Source organism: Pecten maximus, chromosome 2 (assembly GCF_902652985.1).
Source record: "Pecten maximus chromosome 2, xPecMax1.1, whole genome shotgun sequence".
Taxonomy (NCBI): domain Eukaryota; kingdom Metazoa; phylum Mollusca; class Bivalvia; order Pectinida; family Pectinidae; genus Pecten; species Pecten maximus.
In genome coordinates, this window is record NC_047016.1 from 3,534,970 (window position 1) to 3,555,219 (window position 20,250).

The following is a 20,250-nucleotide window of genomic DNA, read 5'->3' on the forward strand; positions in this document are numbered from 1 at the left end:
GTGATGAAGGGCTACAAATGATGGTAGGTCCATTAAATGACTTTAAATGGCTTCTTCTCTATAAACAAGAGACCCAGAGATCTTATATTGGGCCAGTAGTATTCTGGAATAAAGGGCAACAAGATTTATTAGAATGAATAAACCTAGCATGCTATGATGTTATTGAAAAAATGGTAATCTCATCTACAGAAATGGTAATAAAGGGGCATTGATAGCTCAGACAGTACATGGTTCAATGCTTTATACCTCCCCTTGTTGGTTTGTGTTTCACAGGAAGCTGAGAAACAGGCAAGCCTGTGCTGCATGTCATGGTTATGTCCTTGGGCAAGACAGTTTACCCTAGTTGCTCTGGATGGCATATTAACCCAGCCTTAGAATGACCCTGGCTGTTACGTGGCAGTATGCCCAGCAAACAAATGACCTTAGATTAACTTAAATTAAGTTGCATTAAAAGCAGGTGAATGATACAGGCCCATTGGGCCTGGTCTCTTCTGGAAGACATATCCAGCATACAGGCCCATTCAGCACATTGTTGGTAGTTTTTGTATACTTTTCAAAATCTTTCACAGCTATTATAAATATATATTAGCTATTGTTAATGCTATAGTATATATAATGTGTAGGTTGATGTTTTTTTTTTCACTCTTCTTGCAGATGTAGATAATGTACTAGCTGAAGATAAAGTTATTGACAAAGAAGTTTTAGTTGACACAAAAGATACAGCTTCAAAAACACCCGGACAAAATGATGGAAAAGATACGGGTAGTCCTGTACCAGAAGTGTCAAAACCCACAGATCCACCCACACCTAAAGCCGCAGCCCTTGTCCAAAACAATGAGGAGGAGGAAAAGAGTCATATTATTGGCATGCCTAGGGGTGACTTCTTATTTATAGGTAAGACATTTCCTAACTACTCTGTAAAACATTTTATCAGTTCAAAACTTATATCATCATTGTAAAGATGTCATCACATCATGATAAACCATTTCTTAATACTGACCAATCAGAACAGTGCTCTCTATTGATTGCATTGAAATCTGCTGATTTTTCTGTTGTATCCAGTTGCTTTATTTGCTGAATAGATTTTAATCAGATACACCTTTGAAAACAGTCCTGTAAATATAATTTACTAAGTACAACAAACAACATATATAAATATCATTTTCAAATCCAAACCATAACATTTAACTGACCTTATATAAATATAATGATGATTTTAGCATTGTTAAGATTTGACGTGGAAGGTTGATCAAAATTTATTCTACATGTCACATTCTAACCATTATTGTGTTGATAAGTGATACATTTCTCAGGTGTTATCTCAAAAAACTTTTTATCGTATTTGGTGAAACTAAATTGCGTCAGTTGTAATAAAAAAAAGTTCTAATGGCTGCCTGGTGTCTGCAGTGTACAGAATCTTGTAGAATGTCTGGTCTTTGATTACAACCCATTCAGTAACACTAGATAGAGCTGTTGTAAAGTCGCTCAATTGATTTTGTGGAACATCAGGGACATGCTAATGGATTTCCTATTCTAGCTCCAACAAAAATTGGTTAAGTATGGAAAATTCTTTTATGTTTATTGATAAATGCATCTACCCAAAGGACAATTTATCAGAAGAATTTCATTTCCATTATGATGAATACATTAAATTCTTCCTAGCAACATACTTTGACTTTGTTACCGGTCTCTAATCTTGCTATACTGCTTGTAGGTGTACTTTGTATGGGTTTACCGGTCTCTAATCTTGTTATACTACTTTTTACAATATACCCAACATTAGGGTTGGGAAGCTTTGTATAAGTCTGTCATCTGCTTCTTTATCCACACTAATTAATCAAAGTGTGATTTTACATGAATGTCTTTTATGCACTCTTTCGATACACTTTTCCAACAGAAATATATATTTCATTGGCACATGAAATTTGGAGATTTATGTCTAATAGAATCTTCCCCTACCTTGAGGGTGTGACAGAAAACTCTCCAACTCTAGGGATGATATTCTTCACTGTCTGACATGAGGCTCTGCTGAGGGTTAGACAAACAAGAGTATAACCTAGAGAGTTTGTTTTATCATGCCCATAACTGTCTCGTAAACACTTAGCAACTTCATTATTAGTCCCCTACTGGTTAAACTAGGGGGACTGAAGGTTTCCTCTGTGTCCGTCTTGTAAGTATGTGTATAAGTAATGCTAAAGATTGTCAGCACTCTAGCAGCTTCATTCCTTGAGGTATTTTGATCAAATTTTATATATTGATAAAGGACCTTAATGTATCTTCATGGATAAGGACAATTAAGGTTTGTGTACAGGCTTGTGATTGTTTTTCTTTTAAGGTCACCTGAGGTGAAATCTCAATTGACCTACCTATTCTAATTGCTGTTTTGTCTGCTGTTGTGCATCGCTCGTCATGCATCTGTAAACAATTTACATTTCTGACTTTTCAGAAATCTGTGAACCATGCAATAGCAGTGAAACTTTGCAGAATCCTTCCATGGCCAATGGTCAACCAATTGTGAATTATATGGTCCCCGACCTCCCAGGGGACTAAGGGTGGGGCAAAAAGGGGTCAAATTGACTGAAATTTCAAAAATCATCTTATCAAGACCCTTATATTTAGGTAGAATCAAATACATACTTTTCTTAGATGGAAGGGTCTTAAAGGTGCTTTATCAAAATTGTGAATTCCGTGACCCAGGGGTCTCACATTTTCCTTCTGGGGAGGTGGGTTCGCCTAACAATAGTCTATGCCTTTCATCTTCAGTCATATTTTTTGTGATTTTACAAAAACATAACTCAATATTATGATTTTTTCACAGCAATAACAACAGGATGCAGTTTAGCTGCCTTTATAGGACTGATTATTGCTGGAGTTTGCTGGTACAAGTAAGTATACAGTTTTGTAGCACAGATTATCGCTGGAGTTTGATTGATCTACCAATCAAGCTAGATGGAAGTTCTGTGTAGACAATTAATTAGTCACTAACAGAAGAGTAATAGATAGATAATTTGACACAATGTCTGGTTTAGAGAACTTTGTCCTGAAGTTGTACTTGTGATAAAATTTAGAGAACATTATCCTACAGCTGTACTTATGGTATCAACATTAAGAAGACCCTCATTAAAGCATTGTTGTCATTTTTTTTTAGTTTCATCGGGGTATGAAACAAATTTTGTTTGCAAACTGTATGAATCCGCGTAGCAGATTCTTACAGAAGTTTGCAAACAAAATTTGTTTCATACCCTGATGAAACTAAAAAATAATTGACATCAACGCTTATAATTAATTTTTGAAAATGATTTTCTAATTTAAAACATGTTTTATGTACAATTTTACTGGTTTTAAATGGGATTCTTTTTCTCAAATCAATACGCAATGTCAATTGTCGTATTGTGATGTCACATTTTTCGCGCCATTCTCGGAATTTCTTTCATAGAAGAATGAAAAGAATTTTTGGACCAATCACATTTGAGTATTTACCATGAAAACGAAGAAAAATTAATTATTGTACATTACAAGCCAGAATTCATTTCCTGTTACATTTGTTATCTAAAGTCAAACCCTGTATTGCTAAGCCAAAGAGAAATTCAAAAGAAACAATCTGATAACTGACATATGTACTCTTTGATATTAGTTAGAATCTGTTTTATATAAAACACTGCTGTAAATGTTTTATATAAATCACTACTTTAGCTGTAAAAATTATGAGACTGAGGTATCTACCGGGTATTCCTCTACAGTAACGCTGTAACAGGATGCTGCTGTACTTAGTAACATGACATCCACGAATCTGTGTGACACTGGCTAAAGAAATCAATATGAGGCCTTTGCAGAAGCTAATGTGGGCAAACAAGTATATTTGAATCAGCCAGTTTATCTGTCTTTCATCAGAGGGAGACCTGAGTTCTCTTTCATCAGAGGGAGACCTGAGTTCTCTTTCACCGTGAGAGGTCATCAGAGGGAGACCTGAGTTCTCTTTCACGGTGAGAGGTCATCAGAGGGAGACCTGAGTTCTCTTTCACGGTGAGAGGTCATCAGAGGGAGACCTGAGTTCTCTTTCACGGTGAGAGGTCATCAGAGGGAGACCTGAGTTCTCTTTCACGGTGAGAGGTCATCAGAGGGAGACCTGAGTTCTCTTTCACCGTGAGAGGTCATCAGAGGGAGACCTGAGTTCTCTTTCACTGTGAGAGGTCATCAGGAAGTGATGTTCACACAAGGGACAACCATTATTTTAATACCCCTACCCTTCTATAGGGTGGGCGTGGGGGAGCTGTGATATTCGACTGTCCTGTCCTATCCTCTGTCCTGTCCCATTCCAGTCCTATTCCAAATCAATGACTCTTGAGAACCTTCGGGTGGTCGGGTGGCACAGTGGTAACACACTTGCCTTTCACTTAGGCAGCCGGGGTTCCAGCCAACAAGTATTTACATTTACCTCTCAACAATTTTACACCACAGCATCCTAACCACCAGTTCTACAGCTGGTCACATTCTGGTGGTCAATAGTCAAGGTTAATGTGTCAAAGGTTACCTGCATGCCTTACAGACAACTTTATCTCCCTTATTGTTGAAGTTATTTTTTAATACAGTGTGTCTTTTGTCAGCTGCTTAATGTAACTAGTACTACTATGACCAGTTTATAAATGGTGAATTAAGCATTGTGATGTCAAATTCAAAGTATGTTTTTTATTCCCAGATCTCTACATCTTGGAATGATCAATCTTATCTCACCTAATTCTTTCATTAAAGAGCATCTGAGAACTCTATTTCATTCTTTGTCAAATATAGAATCTCCTGCAACAAGTCACAGATTTTCCCAACATTTCTAGTATCGGCCAGTTTTGAGGTTTCTGAAAGTGCTAGTAACAGCCAGTTTTCAGGTTTTGGATTTTGGTAGTACCCGCCAGTTTTCAGGTTTTGGATTGACTGGTAGTAACTGGCCAGTTTTCAGGTTTTGGATTGACTGGTAGTACTGGCCAGTTTTCAGGTTTTGGATTTTGGTAATAACTGGCCAGTTTTCAGGTTTTGGATTTTGGTAGTAACTGGCCAGGTTTCAGGTTTTGGATTGTGGTAGTACTAGCCAGTTTTCAGGTTTTATTCGGTGCTAGTACCCGCCAGTTTTCAGGTTTTGGATTGACTGGTAGTAACTGGCCAGTTTTCAGGTTTTGGATTGACTGGTAGTAACTGGCCAGTTTTCAGGTTTTGGATTTTGGTAGTAACTGGCCAGTTTTCAGGTTTTGGATTTTGGTAATAACTGGCCAGTTTTCAGGTTTTAATCAGTGCTAGTACCAGCCAGTTTTCAGGATTTCGAGAGTGCTAACAGTGCTAGGACTGGCCAGATTTCAGGTTTTTGACAGTGCCACAATCTTAATGAGTTGATCATAACAAGAGAGATATAAAGAGAGAGAAATAAAGCCGATATTTAGTGAAGTAGAACACCCATCAATTATACTCAGAACATCAAGCTGTATTTAAGTATCCTTCCTACAAGTTCTGACACTTTGGCTGGCATGTTGCTGTGTACAATACAGCACATCCAGTCGGCACTAAAACAGCTGTTACACTGTTCTGAGGTATAATACCGCTCTGTTGCTGCCATGACATAACCGCTCCCGATTCATGGTAATTTTATGTCCTTCATTTCCATGTAAAGTATAGAGTCCCAACAGACATGGATCAATAGTCAAGATTTCAGTGATGATCATGTATTTTAAAACTCAGAACTTTTGTTTTGTAGTTGTTTTTTTGTAGTTTGTAATGGAGTTTGACAGTGTTAATCCCCACTGACATGCCCACACAGGTTGTGGAGTTTTACAGTGTTAATCCCCACTGACACGCCCACACAGGTTGTGGAGTTTTACAGTGTTAATCCCCACTGACATGCCCACACAGGTAGTGGAGTTCCACACTGTTAATCCCCACTGACATGCCCACACAGGTTGTGGAGTTCTACAGTGTTAATCCCCACTGACATGCCCACACAGGTAATGGAGTTCCACACTGTTAATCCCCACTGACACGCCCACACAGGTTGTGGAGTTCCAATGTGTTAATCCCCACTGACATGCCCACACAGGTAGTGGAGTTCCACAGTGTTAATCCCCACTGACACACTCACAAAGGTAGTGGAGTTCAGCAGTGTTAATCCCCACTGACATGCCCACACAGGTAGTGGAGTTCCAGACTGTTAATCCCCACTGACACGCCCACACAGGTTGTGGAGTTCTACAGTGTTAATCCCCACTAACATGCCCACACAGGTAGTGGAGTACCACAGTGTTAATCCCCACTGACATGCCCACATAGGTAGTGGAGTTCCACAGTGTTAATCCCCACTGACATGCCCACATAGGTTAGGGAGATCAGCAGTGGTAATCCCCACTGACACACCCACACAGGTAGTGGAGTTCTACAGTGTTAATCCCCACTGACACGCCCACACAGGTAGTGGAGTTCCACAGTGTTAATCCCCACTGACATGCCCACATAGGTTAGGGAGATCAGCAGTGTTAATCCCCACTGACACACCCACACAGGTAGTGGAGTTCCACACTGTTAATCCCCACTGACACGCCCACACAGGTTGTGGAGTTCCAATGTGTTAATCCCCACTGACATGCCCACACAGGTAGTGGAGTTCCACAGTGTTAATCCCCACTGACATGCCCACACAGGTTGTGGAGTTCAGCAGTGTTAATCCCCACTGACATGCCCACACAGGTTGTGGAGTTCAGCAGTGTTAATCCCCAATGACATGCCCACACAGGTAGTGGAGTTCAGCAGTGTTAATCCCCACTGACATGCCCACACAGGTAGTGGAGTTTCACAGTGTTAATCCCCACTGACACGCCCACAAAGGTAGTGGAGTTCTACAGTGTTAATCCCTACTGACACGCCCACAAAGGTAGTGGAGTTTCACAGTGTTAATCCCCACTGACACGCCCACACAGGTAGTGGAGTTCTACAGTGTTAATCCCCACTGACACGCCCACAAAGGTAGTGGAGTTCTACAGTGTTAATCCCCACTGACATGCCCACACAGGTAGTGGAGTTTGACAGTGTTAATCCCCACTGACATGCCCACAAAGGTAGTGGAGTTCAGCAGTGTTAATCCCCACTGACATGCCCACACAGGTAGTGGAGTTCAGCAGTGTTAATCCCCACTGACATGCCCACACAGGTAGTGGAGTTTCACAGTGTTAATCCCCACTGACATGCCCACATAGGTAGTGGAGTTCTACAGTGGTAATCCCCACTGACATGCCCACACAGGTAGTGGAGTTCTACAGTGTTAATCCCCACTGACACACCCACACAGGTAGTGGAGTTCTACAGTGTTAATCCCCACTGACACGCCCACACAGGTAGTGGAGTTCTACAGTGTTAATCCCCACTGACACGCCCACACAGGTAGTGGAGTTCTACAGTGTTAATCCCCACTGACACGCCCACACAGGTAGTGGAGTTTCACAGTGTTAATCCCCACTGACACACCCACAAAGGTAGTGGAGTTCTACAGTGTTAATCCCCACTGACATGCCCACACAGGTAGTGGAGTTCAGCAGTGTTAATCCCCACTGACATGCCCACATAGGGATCTGGCTCTGTAACTTGTATGACAGGTGATGTTTGGTAATGAATAAGTCATGGATGTTTCCCGTTTGTATTGTCCCTGGGGTATTGTCCTAATACACTTACTGGTGTGTATGTATACATATCTGTACAGAGATGTAACCAAATTTCCGTGCATAATTCTGAGTGTGTCTGACCATATCAATAGAGTGTGATGTAATTAGTGCTGTTTGTGAAAAGGCGACAGTGATTCAATGGCACATGTATGAGAGTAAGAAACCAGTGGAGTTTGTTGGAATCATCTTAACAAGGATATAACTTCCTTGTTGGAACTACTAGATTGATCAAGTCTTTTACACACGGTTAAACATGTAGATATCAGTTGATGTTGTTTTAGACTCCACTTGATCAGCATCTGACACTCATCATTACAAAAGCTCAGAAAGATAGATTAGCCAGTGACTGAGTCTGACTTGTTGCTAGAGTAACTCGATAGTAGACTTATAAATTTACTGGATTATTGACGTAAGAAGAAATGAGGTTTATTTAATTTGAGATGCTATTTCCTGAATAGCATGAGCTCAAATAGTTATTCCTGTATAAGTCAGAAAAGTAGTTCCTGAATAGGTCACAACAGTAGTTCAATCAAAAAAGTAGTTCCTGAATTGGTCACAACAGTAGTTCAATCAAAAAAGTAGTTCCTGAATAGGTCACAACAGTAGTTCAGTTCCTGAATTGGTCACAACAGTAGTTCAGTTCCTGAATTGGTCACAACAGTAGTTCAGTTCCTGAATTGGTCACAACAACTAGTAATTGAGTAATGAATTTAAACATTCCTTGGCTTATTTAATGCCCTTGGAAAATCAATCCCTATTATTTTTTCATGGAGAGTTGGTTGATTGGATTGGTATTTAAGCATTGTAGCATTAAATGAGATAGGCGGATCAAATAACTATAACATTGGTTTGGCTAATTCAATGAATTCATGTTTAATTCCCCCATAATTGTACAGTTAACATACATACAGTTTGAACACTATTTGAAAGATGTTCACTGCTCAATCAAAAAGTGAGATCTATCTCTGTACTTTGTTACATGGGGTTCTGACAGAGCCCATTGACATTCCGATTCATTACCAACCAGTCAGATTGATTCTGTCTTTGACAATCAAATTTTCAAAAACATATTTACAACAAAAGATGATTCATTAAAAATGTAACAGACATGAAAGGAAGCTGAGAATCTAGATTTATACATCTAAATGGATGCTAGATTGTACATCTAAATGGATGTTAGATTGTACATCTAAATGGATGTTAGGATGTACAACTAAATGGATGTTAGATTGTACATCTAAATGGATGTTAGATTGTACATCTAAATGGATGTTAGATTTGTACATCTAAATGGATGTTAGATTGTACATCTAAATGGATGTTAGGATGTATATCTAAATGGATGTTAGATTGTACATCTAAATGGATGTTAGGATGTACATCTAAATGGATGTTAGATTGTACAACTAAATGGATGTTAGGATGTACATCTAAATGGATGTTAGACTTGTACATCTAAATGGATGTTAGGATGTACAACTAAATGGATGTTAGATTGTACATCTAAATGTATGTTAGGATGTACAACTAAATGGATGTTAGGATGTACATCTAAATGTATGTTAGGATGTACAACTAAATGGATGTTAGATTGAACATCTAAATGGATGTTAGATTGTACATCTAAATGGATGTTAGATTGTACATCTAAATGGATGTTAGATTGTACATCTAAATGGATGTTAGATTGTACATCTAAATGGATGTTAGATTTGTACATCTAAATGGATGTTAGATTGTACATCTAAATGGATGTTAGAATGTACAACTAAATGGATGTTAGATTGTACATCTAAATGGATGTTAGAATGTACAACTAAATGGATGTTAGATTGTACATCTAAATGGATGTTAGATTGTACATCTAAATGGATGTTAGATTGTACATCTAAATGGATGTTAGATTGTACATCTAAATGTATGTTAGACTTGTACATCTAAATGGATGTTAGATTGTACATCTAAATGGATGTTAGGATGTACATCTAAATGGATGTTAGGATGTACAACTAAATGGATGTTAGGATGTACATCTAAATGGATGTTAGACTTGTACATCTAAATGGATGTTAGAATGTACAACTAAATGGATGTTAGATTGTACATCTAAATGGATGTTAGAATGTACATCTAAATGGATGTTAGGATGTACAACTAAATGGATGTTAGGATGTACATCTAAATGGATGTTAGACTTGTACATCTAAATGGATGTTAGAATGTACAACTAAATGGATGTTAGATTGTACATCTAAATGGATGTTAGGATATACAACTAAATGGATGTTAGACTTGTACATCTAAATGGATGTTAGGATGTACAACTAAATGGATGTTAGGATGTACAACTAAATGGATGTTAGGATGTACAACTAAATGGATGTTAGATTGTACATCTAAATGGATGTTAGGATGTACATCTAAATGGATGTTAGATTGTACATCTAAATGGATGTTAGGATGTACATCTAAATGGATGTTAGATTGTACAACTAAATGGATGTTAGATTGTACATCTAAATGGATGTTAGATTGTACATCTAAATGGATGTTAGGATGTACATCTAAATGGATGTTAGATTGTACAACTAAATGGATGTTAGGATGTACAACTAAATGGATGTTAGATTTGTACATCTAAATGGATGTTACATTTATACATCTAAATGGATGTTAGATTGTACATCTAAATGGATGTTAGGATGTATACCCAACTAGCTCCAGTTTCATCAATATTCATAAACTTAAGGAAACTCCTTAACTCAATTTTTCAATTCATATTAAAGCATTACAGATGTTACGGAAAGTTTTTAAGAAAGATTTATTCCTTTTATTCAAACAATACTTTCCTATGGTAAATTTTAACATTGATGAAATCCAGACCTGGCTTTTAGAACAGTACTTACAGCAGATACTAGTAAAAGTAACATATTGTAGTGAATATCACATACGATAGTCACTGTATAGCTTTTCCTTATCATCATGATCACTTGCCATCTAGCTAGTATCTACAAATTTCATGTCGGAACCCAACATCCACATATAGCGACATCATAAGCTCAACAGATCACAGAATGACATTCATAGTTTTATGTCTGCCATTTGCTAGGTATAGTTGGACATTACATATGATGTTTGTGTTTTACTGGATGATGAAACTGGTCTAGTGTTTGACAAGAAGAGATAAAGATCTGGTGACAGATGTCACACTTGGTCATTGTCAGGAAGTTTCACAGATCTATAGTCCTCTCTACATTTTATGTTGACATACCTACACATGCTGATCGCACCATCTGGCTATAACACACAATCAGGATCAAGTAGGTATAATTAGGAATATTTCCATTCAGATCTGATTTCCATATACAATTTTATTGGCTAAATGATGAAGTTTTAGTTAGTGTGCGGGTATATGATCTGGACGTTTTAGTTAGTGTGCGGGTATATGATCTGGACGTTTGGATGTTATGTAGGAAGGACTTCCAATGTGTCTCTTCTCAGAACTCATTGCCATCATTACATTTGGAGGGTAGGTATTGGTCTGACAGTGATGGGCTATTTTATCAATATTAACCACTTATAACCATTATACCACTATCTTGTCATTGATATTGGTATTGTGTATAGTTCAGTCATCAATTTGTGTCATGTTCAATTTGGAATAACTGGTCACAGGCAAACAACCCCTGGTGTCATATTCTGTAATTTATCAGAGCTTTTCTATGCTGTGTCCAGTTTCTCAGAACTTTACTATTTGCTGTGTCCAGTTTCTCATAACTTTACAATATGCTGTGTCCAGTTTCTCATAACTTTACAATATGCTGTGTCCAGTTTCTCATAACTTTACTATATGTTGTGTCCAGTTTCACAGATTGCTAAGATGTCCTCAAATGTTTTTCTTTACTGTCTTAAATTGTACTTATTTCTCCCAAGGTTTTCCATTGCAGTATAAAATTGTATCTATACCATCCAAGGTTTTCCATTGAAGTCTAAAATTACATTTATTCCATCCAAGGTTTTCCATTGAAGTCTAAAATTACATTTATTCCATCCAAGGTTTTCCATTGCAGTATAAAATTGTATTTATACCATCCAAGGTTTCCATTTCTGTCTAAAATTGTATTTATACCATCTAAGGTTTTCCATTGCTGTCTAAAATTACATTTATTCCTTCCAAGCTAGGTTTTCCATTGCTGTCTAAAATTACATATATTCCTTCCAAGGTTTTCCATTGCGGTCTAAAATTGTATATATACCATCCAAGGTTTTCCATTGCAGTCTAAAATTGTATTTATATATACCATCCAAGGTTTTCCATTGCGGTCTAAAATTGTATTTATATATACCATCCAAGGTTTTCCATTGCGGTCTAAAATTGTATTTATACCTTCCAAGGTTTTCCATTGCGGTCTAAAATTGTATTTATATATACCATCCAAGGTTTTCCATTGCTGTCTAAAATTACATTTATTCCTTCCAAGGTTTTCTATTGCAGTCTAAAATTGTATTTATGTCTACCATCCAAGGTTTTCCATTGCAGTCTAAAATTGTATTTATATATACCATCCAAGGTTTTCCATTGCTGTCTAAAATTACATTTATTCCTTCCAAGGTTTTCTATTGCAGTCTAAAATTGTATTTATATATACCTTCCAAGGTTTTCTATTGCAGTCTAAAATTACATATATTCCTTCCAAGGTTTTCCATTGCTGTCTAAAATTGTATTTATATATACCATCCAAGGTTTTCCATTGCAGTCTAAAATTGTATTTATACCTTCCAAGGTTTTCCATTGCTGTCTAAAATTACATTGATACGTCCAAGGTTTTCCATTGCAGTCTAAAATTGTATTTATATATACCATCCAAGGTTTTCCATTGCAGTCTAAAATTGTATTTATATATACCATCCAAGGTTTTCCATTGCGGTCTAAAATTGTATTTATATATACCATCCAAGGTTTTCCATTGCAGTCTAAAATTGTATTTATATATACCATCCAAGGTTTTCCATTGCGGTCTAAAATTACATTGATACGTCCAAGGTTTTCCTTTATTGTCTGAAATGGCACTTATTTCTCCCAAGAGTATCCTTTGCTGTCTAAATTTATTCTAATTCCTCCCAAAGTTTTCCTTTGCTGTCTAAAATTGCACAGATTTCTCCAAGGTTTTCTTATTGTATTAAGTGTCAGTAATCACTTGGAGGTCGTCATATAGCTATTGTAACACTAAAACAATACAAATCTGTAGTAAAAATGTGTTCTACAATGTAGGAGACTAGAGTTGGCCAGAGTGTGACAATGGAGTAATTATTGGCCACGATTCTAATCCTCACGTCAGATGACAGGTTTTACTAAGTCTTCCATATAAGGCGTTCCTGTAATGGTTAATGTGCATGTCTACACAACATTGTCTCCCAGACGTAATATCCTCCCCTGCTATTGTCTCCCAGACGTAATATCCTCCCCTGCTATTGTCTCCCAGACGTAATATCCTCCCCTGCTATCGACACCTTTACTGGCGTACAGAATTGTATGATAGTTGGCCGATTTATTCTGATCATTTCTCTGGTATATATGAGTCTCCTTTTGATACAGATCTTCTACTTCAGTGATATTGTTAGTGAAAAGTGATATGCTTCTAAGATATTTACTACATCTATTATGTAGGATGTGTTTTGTGAGTTTTAATCATGAAGATGATAATATCGTCTGAAAACTGTAACAATGTTACTTAATGTGTACAGGTTGAAGTGTTGTATTGATTGAGCTGTGATGATAAAGATATGTGTATTGAATCTGATAGGACTTTGGTATATAACAACCAAGATAGCATTTAGGCATGGTTAGTATATCACAACCAGGATATCATTTAGGCTTTGTAAGTATATCACAACCAGGATAGCATTTAGGCATGGTTAGTATATAACAACCAGGATAGCATTTATACATGGTTAGTATATCACAACCAGGATAGCATTTAGGCATGGTTAGTATATCACAACCAGGATAGCATTTAGGCATGGTTAGTATATCACAACCAGGATAGCATTTAGGCATGGTTAGTATATAACAACCAGGATAGCATTTATACATGGTTAGTATATCACAACCAGGATAGTGTTTATACATGGTTAGTATATCACAACCAGGATAGCATTTAGGCATGGTTAGTATATAACAACCAGGATAGCATTTATACATGGTTAGTATATCACAACCAGGATAGTGTTTATACATGGTTAGTATATCACAACCAGGATAGCATTTAGGCATGGTTAGTATATAACAACCAGGATAGCATTTATACATGGTTAGTATATCACAACCAGGATAGTGTTTATACATGGTTAGTATATCACAACCAGGATAGTGTTTATACATGGTTAGTATATCACAACCAGGATAGTGTTTAGACATGGTTAGTATATCACAACCAGGATACTGTTTAGACATGGTTAGTATATCACAACCAGGATAGTGTTTAGGCATGGTTAGTAATATAACAACCAGGATAGTGTTTAGACATGGTTAGTATATCACAACCAGGATAGCATTTATACATGGTTAGCATATCACAACCAGGATAGCATTTATACATGGTTAGTATATCACAACCAGGATAGCATTTATACATGGTTAGTATATCACAATCAGGATAGCATTTATACATGGTTAGTATATCACAACCAGGACAGCATTTAGGCTTTGTAAGTATATCACAACCAGGATAGCATTTAGGCATGGTTAGTATATCACAACCAGGATAGCATTTAGGCTTTGTAAGTATATCACAACCAGGATAGCATTTAGGCATGGTTAGTATATCACAACCAAGATAGCATTTAGGCATGGTTAGTATATAACAACCAGGATAGCATTTAGGCATGGTTAGTATATCACAACCAAGATAGCATTTAGGCATGGTTAGTATATAACAACCAGGATAGCATTTATACATGGTTAGTATATCACAACCAGGATAGCATTTAGGCATGGTTAGTATATCACAACCAGGATAGCATTTAGGCATGGTTAGTATATCACAACCAGGATAGCATTTATACATGGTTAGTATATCACAACCAGGATAGCATTTAGGCATGGTTAGTATATCACAACCAAGATAGCATTTAGGCATGGTTAGTATATAACAACCAGGATAGCATTTATACATGGTTAGTATATCACAACCAGGATAGCATTTAGGCATGGTTAGTATATCACAACCAGGATAGCATTTAGGCATGGTAAGTATATCACAACCAGGATAGCATTTATACATGGTTAGTATATCACAACCAGGATAGCATTTAGGCATGGTTAGTATATCACAACCAAGATAGCATTTAGGCATGGTTAGTATATCACAACCAGGATAGCATTTATACATGGTTAGTATATCACAACCAGGATAGCATTTATACATGGTTAGTATATCACAACCAGGATAGCATTTAGGCATGGTTAGTATATCACAACCAAGATAGCATTTATACATGGTTAGTATATCACAACCAAGATAGCATTTAGGCATGGTTAGTATATCACAACCAGGATAGCATTTATACATGGTTAGTATATCACAACCAGGATAGCATTTATACATGGTTAGTATATCACAACCAGGATAGCATTTAGGCATGGTTAGTATATAACAACCAGGATATCATTTATACATGGTTAGTATATCACAACCAGGATAGCATTTATACATGGTTAGTATATCACAACCAGGATAGCATTTAGACATGGTTAGTATATCACAACCAAGATAGCATTTAGGCATGGTTAGTATATCACAACCAGGATAGCATTTATACATGGTTAGTATATCACAACCAGGATAGCATTTAGGCATGGTTAGTATATCACAACCAGGATAGCATTTATACATGGTTAGTATATCACAACCAGGATAGCATTTAGACATGGTTAGTATATCACAACCAAGATAGCATTTAGGCATGGTTAGTATATCACAACCAGGATAGTGTTTATACATGGTTAGTATATCACAACCAGGATAGCATTTAGGCATGGTTAGTATATCACAACCAGGATAGTGTTTATACATGGTTAGTATATCACAACCAGGATAGCATTTAGGCATGGTTAGTATATCACAACCAGGATAGCATTTATACATGGTTAGTATATCACAACCAGGATAGCATTTAGGCATGGTTAGTATATCACAACCAGGATAGCATTTATACATGGTTAGTATATCACAACCAGGATAGCATTTAGGCATGGTTAGTATATCACAACCAGGATAGCATTTAGGCATGGTTAGTATATAACAACCAGGATATCATTTATACATGGTTAGTATATCACAACCAGGATAGTGTTTATACATGGTTAGTATATCACAACCAGGATAGCATTTAGGCATGGTTAGTATATAACAACCAGGATATCATTTATACATGGTTAGTATATCACAACCAGGATAGCATTTATACATGGTTAGTATATCACAACCAGGATAGCATTTAGACATGGTTAGTATATCACAACCAGGATAGCATTTAGGCATGGTTAGTATATCACAACCAGGATAGCATTTAGGCATGGTTAGTATATCACAACCAGGATAGCATTTAGGCATGGTTAGTATATCACAACCAGGATAGCATTTAGGCATGGTTAGTATATCACAACCAGGATAGCATTTAGGCATGGTTAGTATATCACAACCAGGATAGCATTTGTCTAATGCAAACATTATTGCTCATGAAAATTATTTTAATGATAGGATAAAATAATTGAGTGAGTTAAACCATGTTACCTGCTGTCTGTTATTAGGTTTTCATTGTGTCGTGGGATCCCGTGTGTAGGTGTTGTTGATCTATATATAGTGTGTGTAACGGTGTAGACCTGTACATGATTTCGGAAAGTAAAACGGCTGTTAGAAATACCCTAGAGACTAACAACTCTGACTGTCGACTCTGACTGTCGACTCTGACATGTTACATGTTGTTATAAATTACTCTCCTTCAAGAGATCAAATAAATAGCAATAAAAGGATAGGATTTTTAGCCCACCATCATCAGATGGTGGGCTATTCAAATCGCCCTGCGTCCGTGGTCCGTGGTCCGTCCGTCCGTCCGTCCGTCCGTCCCTCCGTCCCTCCGTCCGTCCGTAAACAATTCTTGTTATCGCTATTTCTCAGAAAGTACTGAAGGGATCTTTCTCAAACTTCATATGTAGGTTCCCCTTGGTGCCTAGTTATGCATATTGCATTTTGAGACCAATCAGAAAACAACATGGCCGACAGGCAGCCATCTTGGATTTTGACAATTGAAGTTTGTTATCGCTAATTCTCAGAAAGCACTGAAGGGATCTTTCTCAAATTTCATATATAGGTTCCTCTTGGTGCCTAGTTATGCATATTGCATTTTGAGACCAATCGGAAAACAACATGGCCGACAGGCAGCCATCTTGGATTTTGACAATTGAAGTTTGTTATCGCTAATTCTCAGAAAGCACTGAAGGGATCTTTCTCAAATTTCAAATATAGGTACCCCTTGGTGCCTAGTTATGCATATTGCATTTTGAGACTAATCGGAAAAACAACATGGCCGACAGGCAGCCATCTTGGATTTTGACATTTGAAGTTTGTTATCGCTATTTCGTAGAAAGTACTGAAGGGATTTTTCTAAAATTTCATATGTAGGTTTCCCTTGATGCTTAATTATGCATATTGCATTTTGAGACTAATCGGAAAACAACATGGCCGACAGGCAGCCATCTTGGATTTTGACAATTGGAAGTTTGTTATCGCTATTTCTAAGAAAATAATAAAGGGATCTTCCTCAAATTTCATACGTAGGTTCCCCTTGGTGTCTAGTTATGCATATTGCATTTTGAGACCAATCGGAAAACAACATGGCTGACAGGTAGCTATCTTGGATTTCGACAATTGAAGTTTGTTATCGCTATTTCTAAGAAAGTATTGAAGGGATCTTCCTGAAATTTCATATGTAGGTTCCCCTTGGTGCCTAGTTATGCATATTGTATTTTGAGACTAATCGGAAAACAACATGGCCGACAGGCAGCCATCTTGGATTTCGAAAATTGAAACTTGTTGTCGCTATTTCTAAGAAACTGATGAAGGGATCTTCCTGAAATTTCATATGTAGGTTCCCCTCGGTGTCTAGTTATGCATATTGCATTTTGAGACCAATCAGAAAACAACATGGCTGACAGGTAGCCATCTTGGATTTTGACAATTGAAGTTTGTTATCGCTATTTCTAAGATAGTATTGAAGGAATCTTCCTGAAATTTCATATGTAGGTTCCCCTTGGTGCCTAGTTATGCATATTGTATTTTGAGACTAATCGGAAAACAACATGGCCGACAGGCAGCCATCTTGGATTTCGAAAATTGAAACTTGTTATCGCTATTTCTAAGAAACTGATGAAGGGATCTTCCTGAAATTTCATATGTAGGTTCCCCTCGATGTCTAGTTATGCATATTGCATTTTGAGACCAATCAGAAAACAACATGGCCGACAGGCAGCCATCTTGGATTTTGACAATTGAAGTTTGTTGTCGCTATTTCTCAGAAAGTACTGAAGGAATCTTTCTCAAATTCCATGTATAGGTTCCCCTTGGTGCCTAAATCTTAAATTTTATATATAGGTTGCCCTTGTTTGAAAAGTACTAGAGGCTTCTTCTGAATTTACACATATTAGTAAGACTTAGAAGAAGAGAAAAGTAGGGAAAAGATCAATCTGACATGGAACCTATGAAGAACATTCAATGGTGGGCGCCAAGATCCCTCTGGGATCTCTTGTTATAATGTGGAAAAGCCATGGAAACTTCAGTTAAGGTTTTCTCTGTAACTTACTCAGAAGGACTTTTTTATGGGAATTCAGCAGCAATTATGGTTATGTATCTAAATTAAAACTACGCTATACTAAAATCTAGATATCCATAGATCTATAGATCTTAATAAATATAACACAACCAATGTTTAACAGTGTGGATCTGAATATTGAAAATCAAATCTTTTTTGAAGATACAAGCTATAGATCAAATTATCAAGTGTTTGTGAAGGCTTTAATTAACAAGTGATGCTGAGTCTTAACTTGGCTTTAATTAACAAGTGATGCTGAGTCTTAACTTGGCTTTAATTAACAAGTGATGCTGAACCTCAACTTGGCTTTAATTAACAAGTGATGCTGAGTCTTAACTTGGCTTTAATTAACAAGTGATGCTGAGCCTTAACTTGGCTTTAATTAACAAGTGATGTTGAGCCTTAACTTGGCTTTAATTAACAAGTGATACTGAGTCTTAACTTGGGTTTAATTAACAAGTGATGTTGAGCCTTAACTTGGCTTTAATTAACAAGTGATACTGAGTCTTAACTTGGGTTTAATTAACAAGTGATGCTGAGTCTTAACTTGGCTTTAATTAACAATTGATGCTGAGCCTTAACTTGGCTTTAATTACCAAGTGATGTTGAGCCTTAACTTGGCTTTAATTAACAAGTGATACTGAGTCTTAACTTGGGTTTAATTAACAAGTGATGCTGAGTCTTAACTTGGCTTTAATTAACAAGTGATGCTGAGTCTTAACTTGGCTTTAATTAACTAGTGATGCTGAGCCTTAACTTGGCTTTAATTAACAACTGATGTTGAGCCTTAACTTGGCTTTAATTAACAAGTGATGTTGAGCCTTAACTTGGCTTTAATTAACAAGTGATACTGAGTCTTAACTTGGGTTTAATTAACAAGTGATGCTGAGTCTTAACTTGGCTTTAATTAACAAGTGATGCTGAGTCTTAACTTGGCTTTAATTAACTAGTGATGCTGAGCCTTAACTTGGCTTTAATTAACAACTGATGTTGAGCCTTAACTTGGCTTTAATTAACAAGTGATACTGAGTCTTAACTTGGGTTTAATTAACAAGTGATGCTGAGTCTTAACTTGGCTTTAATTAACAAGTGATGCTGAGTCTTAACTTGGCTTTAATTAACAAATGATGCTGAGTCTTAACTTGGCTTTAATTAACCAGTGATGCTGAGTCTTAACTTGGCTTTAATTAACAAGTGCTGTTGAGCCTTAACTTGGGTTTAATTAACAAGTGATGTTGAGCCTTAACTTGGCTTTAATTAACAAGTGATACTGAGTCTTAACTTGGGTTTAATTAACAAGTGATACTGAGTCTTAACTTGGCTTTAATTAACAAGTGATGCTGAGTCTTAACTTGGCTTTAATTAACAATTGATGCTGAGCCTTAACTTGGCTTTAATTAACAAGTGATGTTGAGTCTTAACTTGGCTTTAATTAACAAGTGATGCTGAGTCTTAACTTGGCTTTAATTAACAAGTGATGTTGAGCCTCAACGTACGTGGCTTTAAGCCTGTGTAAACCTTTGAATGGACTTGGATTTATACGCCCACACGATTCCTTGAGAGGAGAAATTGAACGCTGTCCTTCAGCGTACTCTATATGGGGACATTGTACAATCAATTCTGTTGACATTGGCACACAAGGAAGTGGTAAGGCGTACCAAATTACTGATGGCTAGGCCTGGATTTTGTAGTT

The 20,250-nt window shown here is 37.0% G+C and overlaps 1 protein-coding gene across 1 annotated transcript in view; it reads left to right on the forward strand.

Moving 5' to 3' along the window:
• Positions 1-20,250, forward strand: part of LOC117345220 (neural proliferation differentiation and control protein 1-like) — a 76,277-nt gene that overhangs the window by 23,256 nt on the left and 32,771 nt on the right. Inside the window, exons 3-4 of the mRNA XM_033908241.1 lie at positions 655-894; positions 2,819-2,885. Coding sequence (XP_033764132.1) covers positions 655-894; positions 2,819-2,885 — 307 coding nt within the window. The remainder of the gene's footprint in view (positions 1-654; positions 895-2,818; positions 2,886-20,250) is intronic.